The 10,799-nt window shown below is 32.7% G+C and overlaps 1 protein-coding gene and 1 pseudogene across 1 annotated transcript; both read right to left on the minus strand.

Moving 5' to 3' along the window:
* Nucleotides 1-2,177, minus strand: part of LOC121172656 (lysine-specific demethylase JMJ25-like) — a 15,697-nt pseudogene extending 13,520 nt beyond the window's left edge.
* A 787-nt stretch (nt 2,178-2,964) lies between these two features.
* On the minus strand, nt 2,965-3,393 carry LOC121175026 (protein EXORDIUM-like 5). Its single transcript, XM_041016190.1, has one exon. It carries the CDS (start codon nt 3,391-3,393, stop codon nt 2,965-2,967), a length of 429 nt encoding a protein of 142 aa, XP_040872124.1.
* Nucleotides 3,394-10,799: the final 7,406 nt, after the last annotated feature.

The following is a 10,799-nucleotide window of genomic DNA, read 5'->3' on the forward strand; positions in this document are numbered from 1 at the left end:
TAACATTATCTCTTATTATGGGTTGTTCAATAGTCATCTGTAAAAGAATTATTGATTAGTAAGGAATCATTGGATTCTATGTAACGTAAAAAAACATTTTAAATATCTTTTTCGTGTGTGTAACACTAAAAAAATTATGTCAGTATGACTCTAAGAAACACGTCAAAATGAGAGAACCAATTAATTGTTTGGATGCAACATATGCACCGAGGTGAGAATGAACCCTCCTTTTATAAATTTCACGCGAGTGAACAGTGTTTATTGAACCGTTCATGCTACAACTAAACACTAATATTCTAACACACAAAATAATAATTTAACAAAATTAATTTAACATGTATAATAATTTATGTAACTAATTCGTAAATTAATAATAACTAAGCACTATTATTCTAAAACATAAAATAATAATTTAATAAAAAAATTAATTTTCCATGTATAATAATTTATCTAACTAAGCGGTAAATTAATAATAACTAAACACTATTGTTCTAAAACATAAAATAATAATTTAAGAAAATTAATTTATCATGTATAATAATTTATCTACCTAAACTGTAAATTAATAATAACTAACACTATTATTCTAAAACACAAAATAATAATTTACCAAAATTAATTTAACACTAAACCATAAATTAATAATAACTAAGTGATATTAAAAATGTAAAACTAATTAATTATTTTCAGCAAAGAAAAACAAGCTTTAGAACATGCCATTAGTTCACTTGTGCAGCAAAGAAAACAAGAAAAAGCACGCATCCTTGAAAATAGCATGCGTAGTGGTGTATTGTTCATGCAGCAAAGAAAAACAAGCTTTAGATCAGTAGTGTATTGTTCACTCACGTTAATGCAATGCATTGTTCACTCACATTACAACACTGAAATAGCAGGAAAAAACCGTCAAGGGAATAACTTTAGAACAATAATGCTGAAAACAAGCTTCATAGGCTCCAATAATTTACACCGTGAAGGTTGCACATGCATGAATAGAATAAAAGTAGTCATGAAGCATGCTTATACGGTCATTTATGGTGAAATGATTTATGATAGCATGGAATCTTGCCAGAAATAAAGTAGTCAAATTTAACTTATGTTGTAAACATGATTTATGATAGCATGGACCAACTTGCTTAAGTTGTTAAATTTTTTAAATGCTTTTTTATTATTTGTAGACATATTTTTGTTATGTAACCTTTTTTTTTCTTTTCGTAAATATGTTTTTTCTTTTAAATTTAATATTTTTTACATTTTATTTTTATTTTAAATAAAAAAGTTAAAAATATATTTAAATATATAATAAATAATATTAAGTTGATTTTATTAGTATATTTTTTGTGATTTTATTTGATATGTTATTATTTTATTTTAATGTTTTATTATTTAAAACATGTTATATATATTTTGAATATAGTTTACTTTAAATGTTTCTTATTTAATGTTTAAATAATCTCAATAAAAATTAAAAATAACATAATTAATATATTAATATAAAACGCACAATACAAATGAAAGAAAAACAAATGAAAATGACATAATACATAAAGAAAAACATAATGAACATAATTAATATATTAATATAAAACGCACAATACAAATGAAAGAAATAACATAATTAACATATTTTAGTCATGTACTTGTTTGTATGGACAGTTAGTCCGATTATGTCCTTCACTTCTACATAATGAGCATTTCTTAGGCCTATTTGGAATTGGTTCATCCATCTCATTATGTATTCGAGTAGTGATCGGCTTGCCTGATGTCAATCTCGTTTCGAAGGATCAGACATAAAATACGAATCTAAATATTTGGCCATGTGTCTTCACTTCCAAGGGAATGAAAATGATGTTGATAAACTTTGAAAATGTTTTCCAACTTGTATACAGGGTCAACAAAGTCATCATAATTTAAATTGCAAAAAACACACGCTGCAATTGCATGCAAGCAAGGTAGTCGAAATGTTTGAAATTGTCCGCAATCACACGACCATTCATTCAATTTGACAGTGCATGCCATTGCTCGTCGATCAAGTCGCGTATTTGCAATTTCTTGAACCTCAAACTCCCTGTTTCTCGAACATACATGCGAACATAATGCGAGGTAGCAATGTGTTGATTTTCTTGCATCATGACATATACGTCTTTGGAGTACCTATGCCCTGCCTTTATCATATTCATGATTTTGATGCCGTTAGTAACAAATGAATCATTTATTTTATTAAATGTTTCATTGACTAAGGCAGCAATAGGTAATGCTCGGGCTCCTTTCAAAACAGAATTCATACATTTAGCAAGGTTGGTAGTCATATGGTCATACTGTTTTCCTTTATCATACGCCTGAGTCCATTTACTCTTAGAAATTTGATCCAACTAATCTGCTGCTTGTGGAAACTTTGCTCGCATAGCGAGCAACTGAGCCTCAAATCGTAGTTTCCTCATCTCATACCATGTGCGAAAAGATAGAAAAATGAGTAATAAATTTAGAGTGTGTTTGGATGAGGAAATTTAAAATTTTAAAAATTTTAAATTTTGATAATTTCAAATGCTTCAATTTAAATTCCTTCATTTCTAAAATTTTATGTTTGGATAAAAAATTAAATTTCTTCATTTTTAAAATTGTGTTTGGATAAAGAAATTAAATTTCTTCATTTTTTAAATTTTATATTTTAATAAAACAATTTTTTAATAAAATAATTATTTTTTTCAACAGAGGAAGTGTCATTCAGGAGATTATTTTTTCAGCATAAAATTAACCGTTAATATTATTTTTTCAACTGAATAATATAAAATTTTAAATTCTAAAAAAAATTTAATAAAATTTTGAAAATCGGAATTTACCGCGAAAAGGATTGAGTAATAAATAAAAATGAATTTCGTCAAGTAGAGAAATAAAAAAAAGTAAAATGATACAACATCATTAGGTATGATACATAGGGTAAAAAGAAAAAAAAAAGTATGAAGGAACTCAATCCAAAGCATTGGGACCAGCACAGGCCTTCAAAATAGGGCTCCAAATCCACTGCACCAAAAACTTCCGTCCATTCCTACCGTTAAGATTAAACGTTCTCCCTTCGTCGTCTTTCATAATGGAACCAATATAGCCGCCGCCACCACCCATTTCGTACAAGCCCTCGTACAAATCTTCGATCTCGGTGGGCGCGGTGGGGTCCTCGTCGGCGTACCACGCGTTCACGAGCGGGTTCGACGAGAGCTCCGCCAGCTTGTGCCCGATCACACTCACCATGTCGTCCACCTCGATGTCTCCGTTCGACAGTATGAGGTGGCCGGGGCCACCGCTACCTATGTACCCGGGGACGGCGAAGGGATAAGCGCAAACCTCAAGGCACTGTTTTTCGGAGTTCCCCACCCACGCGTAATTCAGAGAAAGTGTCATACAACACAAAAGAATTTCAAATTCTTTCATAAAATAAAAGGATTTGAAAATGCTAATATTTAAGTTAACTAAAATCCCTGATCAAAATACTCAAATTTCAATTTCTTTTTAATTTTTTATCCAAATATCTTATTTAATTGAAAAGTAATTAAAATTCTTTAAAAAATTGAATTACCTTATTAAATTTCTCTATCCAAACGTACTATTAGTAAACATGTAATAAAGCAAGAATATGATGCATGAAATAGGAAGAAACATACCCATATTGATTACTTGTTTTTTTAAGTCAACATTTTTAAACTGTTTGTTGAAATTTGATGCAATGTGGGGAATGCAATACACAGACGAAACATCTGGTTCATTCCAACCAACACGTTCGGATTGTAAAGCTGCTAGCAAACTGGTTCCCCTGTCTGATATAATACATAAATTTGGTTGCGGAGTAACATATCTTTGCAAATAATGCAAGAACCACATCCAAGCTTCTCTAGTCTCGCTCTCAACAACTGCAAAAGCAAGTGGAAAATTGTTCCTACTACAATCTTGTCTGATGGGAGTTAACAAAGTACCATGGTATTTGCCAGTTAAAAATGTCTCATCTAATTGCACAAGTGGCTTGCAATATTTGAAGCCTTCAATGCATGGATTAAAGTTGTGTGTTTAGGGTTTGGGGTTTAGGGCTTGGGGTTTGGAGTTTAGGATTTAGGGTTTGGTGATACTTGTGGTAAAGTTGTGTGTTAGGATTTAGGATACAATGAGAAGGATATTTGGACTATTAATGAGTTAGTTAATTAGAGGGTTTTATTAGATATAAATAGGGGAAGAAGGATATGAAATATTCTCTTCTATTTTCTGTTCTTTTCTTATATTTAGTAAAATTCTTTCTTTTCTTCATCATTTCAATTTTGTTCCTAACATTGTGAGGCTAGACTGATTAATCTGGGAAAGCAATGTAGCTAGGCTCATGTCTCTAGGAAAATCATTGGGCTAGATTATATCTAATCTTATAGTGCATGATTTGAACCAAAGAAGGCGGATCTGAGTAGTTGAGGTTATGAGTCAACAAGAAGAGAGAGAAAATGAATCAATGTGTCTTTCTCAAACTCCACCCATGTAGACTACAAGCGCTAGCCAAAAAAATAAATGAGAAATTGAATCCATGATTCTATGCCCTATATTTGCAATCACCTTTTTCTCCTTGTTGTCTAAAGTCACCTAACACCTTTGAGATGAAGGTGGATTAAATGAGCCATGCCACATTCGTTTCAAACTATGTAAATGGATACTTGATAGTGAGGACCAAAAAGGTAAAGAATTGCAACTATAGGGACCAAAATGAGATGTTTTAAACTATACAGACTAAAAGGGAAAGTTATTACAACTATAGGAAACAAATGGGTAATTTCAATGTTTTCAAATAATGAGGTTAGCTCCATCTTTCAGGTTTTTCTGATCATCTTGATATGTGACTGATATTATCGTCTTTACTTTTTTGATCAATTTGTTTGCATTTGAACTAAACTCTATGTATTTGACTATTTGGATTTGGATTAGTACTTGGTATCTTTACTCATTCCAAGATATTTTTCTAAAATTAACCGTTAATATTATTTTTTCAACTGAATAATATAAAATTTTAAATTCTAAAAAAAATTTAATAAAATTTTGAAAATCGGAATTTACCGCGAAAAGGATTGAGTAATAAATAAAAATGAATTTCGTCAAGTAGAGAAATAAAAAAAAGTAAAATGATACAACATCATTAGGTATGATACATAGGGTAAAAAGAAAAAAAAAAAGTATGAAGGAACTCAATCCAAAGCATTGGGACCAGCACAGGCCTTCAAAATAGGGCTCCAAATCCACTGCACCAAAAACTTCCGTCCATTCCTACCGTTAAGATTAAACGTTCTCCCTTCGTCGTCTTTCATAATGGAACCAATATAGCCGCCGCCACCACCCATTTCGTACAAGCCCTCGTACAAATCTTCGATCTCGGTGGGCGCGGTGGGGTCCTCGTCGGCGTACCACGCGTTCACGAGCGGGTTCGACGAGAGCTCCGCCAGCTTGTGCCCGATCACACTCACCATGTCGTCCACCTCGATGTCTCCGTTCGACAGTATGAGGTGGCCGGGGCCACCGCTACCTATGTACCCGGGACGGCGAAGGGATAAGCGCAAACCTCAAGGCACTGTTTTTCGGAGTTCCCCACCCACGCGTAATTCAGAGAAAGTGTCATACAACACAAAAGAATTTCAAATTCTTTCATAAAATAAAAGGATTTGAAAATGCTAATATTTAAGTTAACTAAAATCCCTGATCAAAATACTCAAATTTCAATTTCTTTTTAATTTTTTATCCAAATATCTTATTTAATTGAAAAGTAATTAAAATTCTTTAAAAATTGAATTACCTTATTAAATTTCTCTATCCAAACGTACTATTAGTAAACATGTAATAAAGCAAGAATATGATGCATGAAATAGGAAGAAACATACCCATATTGATTACTTGTTTTTTTAAGTCAACATTTTTAAACTGTTTGTTGAAATTTGATGCAATGTGGGAATGCAATACACAGACGAAACATCTGGTTCATTCCAACCAACACGTTCGGATTGTAAAGCTGCTAGCAAACTGGTTCCCCTGTCTGATATAATACATAAATTTGGTTGCGGAGTAACATATCTTGCAAATAATGCAAGAACCACATCCAAGCTTCTCTAGTCTCGCTCTCAACAACTGCAAAAGCAAGTGGAAAATTGTTCCTACTACAATCTTGTCTGATGGGAGTTAACAAAGTACCATGGTATTTGCCAGTTAAAAATGTCTCATCTAATTGCACAAGTGGCTTGCAATATTTGAAGCCTTCAATGCATGGATTAAAGTTGTGTGTTTAGGGTTTGGGGTTTAGGGCTTGGGGTTTAGGATTTAGGGTTTGTGATACTTGTGGTAAAGTTGTGTGTTAGGATTTAGGATACAATGAGAAGGATATTTGGACTATTAATGAGTTAGTTAATTAAGGGTTTTATTAGATATAAATAGGGGAAGAAGGATATGAAATATTCTCTTCTATTTTCTGTTCTTTTCTTATATTTAGTAAAATTCTTTCTTTTCTTCATCATTTCAATTTTGTTCCTAACATTGTGAGGCTAGACTGATTAATCTGGGAAAGCAATGTAGCTAGGCTCATGTCTCTAGGAAATCATTGGGCTAGATTATATCTAATCTTATAGTGCATGATTTGAACCAAAGAAGGCGGATCTGAGTAGTTGAGGTTATGAGTCAACAAGAAGAGAGAGAAAATGAATCAATGTGTCTTTCTCAAACTCCACCCATGTAGACTACAAGCGCTAGCCAAAAAAATAAATGAGAAATTGAATCCATGATTCTATGCCCTATATTTGCAATCACCTTTTTCTCCTTGTTGTCTAAAGTCACCTAACACCTTTGAGATGAAGGTGGATTAAATGAGCCATGCCACATTCGTTTCAAACTATGTAAATGGATACTTGATAGTGAGGACCAAAAAGGTAAAGAATTGCAACTATAGGACCAAAATGAGATGTTTTAAACTATACAGACTAAAAGGGAAAGTTATTACAACTATAGAAACAAATGGGTAATTTCAATGTTTTCAAATAATGAGGTTAGCTCCATCTTTCAGGTTTTTCTGATCATCTTGATATGTGACTGATATTATCGTCTTTACTTTTTTGATCAATTTGTTTGCATTTGAACTAAACTCTATGTATTTGACTATTTGGATTTGGATTAGTACTTGGTATCTTTACTCATTCCAAGATATTTTTCTGGGTATTACTTGATTTTACTCGACAAATAAATGATGACGATGGGTACAAAATTATTGTTTTACAATGTTGTTCAGCTTTCTTTCATAATACAACAACAACAACAACAACAACAACAACAACGACAAGAATAATAATAATAGGACTCTCCGCTTGCAAATAGGACTCTCTGCTTCCCACAAGGGATAGTGGAAGACTTATTGATCAAGGTCAGAAAATTCATTTTCCCTGTGGACTTTATGATTCTGGATAGAGAGGAGAATGAAGTCACACCAATTATTTTGGGAAAACTCTTCCTCAACACAAGAGGAACATTGATTGATGTCAAGGAAGGGAAATTGACTTGGTGGCTAGGTGATGAGGAAGAAGTATTTAAGGTATTTGGTACTGCAACAAACTCATTTTCTCCTCATTCCTGCAATTTTGTGCAGGCCACTAACAAGATAAAAGTCATTTTCTCCTCAAATACCCATAAACCCTAATTAGTCAAGTAGACCCTAATTTGTCAAATACCCCTAAACCCTAATTGGCCAAGTAACACTAAACCCTAATTACTCAACTACCTATAAACCCTCATTAGTCAAATACCCCTAAACCGAATTTGTCAAGTAACCCTAAACCCTTATTTGTCAAATATCCATAAACCCAATTAGTCAAGCAATCCCTATTTTTTCAAATAACCCTAAACCCTAAATTGTCAAGTAACACTAAACCCTAATAAGTCAAGTACAATAAACCCTAATTAGTCAAATACCTCTAAAAGCTTATTTGTAAAGAAACCCTAAACCCTAATTTGTCAAAATACCCATTAAACCCCAATCAGTCAAGTAATCCTAAACCCTTATCTTTCAAATACCCCTAAACCATAACTAGCAAAATAACGCTAAATCTAATTTGTCAAATAAACATAAACCCTAATTGTCAAGTAACAACCAATTGTCAAATACCCTAAACAATAGTCAATACAAAACCCTAAATAAATAATATAAACCCTAATAAGTCAAGTAAATAAACATAATTAGTCAAATAACACTATAAACATAATTAGTCAAATACATAAAAAAATCAATAAACCTAAACCTAATTATAAATACCCCTAAACCATAACTAGCAAAGTAACCCTAAAGTCTAATTTGTCAAATAACCATAAATACCCCTAAACCATAACTACAAAGTAACCCTAAAGTCTAATTTGTCAAATAACATAAACCCTAATTAGTTAAGTAACACAAAACCCTAATTAGTCAAGTACACATAAATCTGAAATAGTCAAACACACATAAACCCCAATTTCTCAAGTAACCCTAAACATCTAATTTTTCAAATACCCCTAAATCCTACTTAGTCAAGTAACCTAATTAGTCAAGTACCCCTAAACCTTATTAGTCAAATATCCTTATTTCCTACTTTGTCAAATACCCCTAAACCTTAACTACTCAAGTACCCATAAACCGTAATTAGTCAAATACCGCTAAACCCTAATTTGTCAAGTAACCAAAAAACCTTATTTGTAAAATACCCCTAAATTATAATTAGTCAAGTAACCCAAATTTGTCATATAACCCTAAACTCTAATTAGTCAAGTAACTCTAATTTGTCTAATAATCCTAAACGCTAATTGATCAAGTAACACTAAACCCTAATTACTCAACTACACACAAACCCTCATTACTCAAATACCCCTAAAACCTAAACACCAAGTTTTCAAATACCCGTAAACTCTAATTAGTGAAGTATCCGTAAACCCTAAGTTTTTAAAATAGTCATAAACCCTAATTGGTCAATGAACACAAAACCCTAATTAGTCAAGTACAAATCACCCTAATTAGTGAAATACCCATAAACCCAAATTTGTCAAATACCCTTAAACCCAACTAGTCAACTAGACCTAAACCCTGATTAGTCAATACTTCTAAACCCTAATTAAGGGATCTCAACTCATCTAATATCTTATGCAAGGGGTCCTTAGGAGTAAAACCCTCACCATTAACACTAGATGAAGAATGAAGACTCATGTTGGTTCCTAAGTTATGGTTCTTTCTTGTTGGGGGTTTGAAAACAAAAGGTAAAAGAAACTATGATTGAAACTAGCCAAAATAAACACTAAAAGAGGTGTGAAAGATAAGGTAAAAACTAATTGGTAAAAGGCAAGCTACCTAGGCGGTTTGACAATGGAGAGTAAATGAAATAAGCTATGAAAGTAAGCAAGAAATTAAAGTGCAAGAAATGCAAACTAGGCGGATCCTAAGAGTGTTTGATGATCTTATTTAAGGTTCCTAACAAAACACTCACTATCCTAAGGGAAAATTGCCTAAAATTATAACACACAAATGGAAGTAGGGTGACCTATTGGAGGCTCCCAACTTACTTCCAATGAAAGGCCTTTTTGTTACAAAATTTGAAAGCAAAGCAAATTGTCAATTACAAAATTACAAAAAAAAGTACTCAATTGTGGTGGCTATTCTATCTTTGATGTTTCACTCAATTTGGAGTGCTTCTTAGTCCAATAGCTCTTAAGGTGGTTGACCCCTTGCTTCTTGACTCAAATTCTTCAAGGTATGACATCAATCCTCCTTTCCAATTCCCTATATGACAAATCACAAGCAAGGAAACAAAGAGACAAACAATAAGCAAAGACAAGGTACCTAGGGGTTTGACAATGGAGAGTAAAGAAAATAAGCTATGAAAGTAAGCAAGAAATTAAGGTGCAAGAAATACAAACTAGGCGGATCCTAAGAGTGTTTGGATGATCTTATTTAAGGTTCCCAACAAAACACTCACTATCCTAAGGGAAAATTGCCTAAAATTATTACACACAAATGGAAGTAGGGTGACCTATTGGAGGCTCCCAACTTACTTCCAATGAAAGGCCTTTTTGTTACAAAATTTGAAAGCAAAGCAAATTGTCAATTACAAAATTACAAAAAAAAGTACTCAATTGTGGTGGCTATTCTATCTTTGATGTTTCACTCAATTTGGAGTGCTTCTTAGTCCAATAGCTCTTAAGGTGGTTGACCCCTTGCTTCTTGACTCAAATTCTTCAAGGTATGACATCAATTCCTCCTTTCCAATTCCCTATATGACAAATCACAAGCAAGGATACAAAGAGACAAACAATAAGCAAAGACAAGCTACCTAGGCGGTTTGACAATGGAGAGTAAAGGAAATAAGCTAGGAAAGTAAGCAAGAAATTAAAGTGCAAGAAATGCAAACTAGGCGGATCCTAAGAGTGTTTGGATGATCTTATTTAAGGTTCCCAACAAAACACTCACTATCCTAAGGGAAAATTGCCTAAAATTATTACACACAAATGGAAGTAGGGTGACCTATTGGAGGCTCCCAACTTACTTCCAATGAAAGGCCTTTTTGTTACAAAATTTGAAAGCAAAGCAAATTTTCAATTACAAAATTACAAAAAAAAAAAGTCCTCAATTGTGGTGGCTATTCTATCTTTGATGTTTCACTCAATTTGGAGTGCTTCTTAGTCCAATAGCTCTTAAGGTGGTTGACCCCTTGCTTCTTGACTCAAATTCTTCAAGGTATGACATCAATCCTCCTTTCCAATTCCCTATATGACAAATCACAAATAAGGAA

This window comes from Glycine max, chromosome 6, assembly GCF_000004515.6.
Source record: "Glycine max cultivar Williams 82 chromosome 6, Glycine_max_v4.0, whole genome shotgun sequence".
NCBI classification, from domain to species: Eukaryota; Viridiplantae; Streptophyta; class Magnoliopsida; order Fabales; family Fabaceae; genus Glycine; species Glycine max.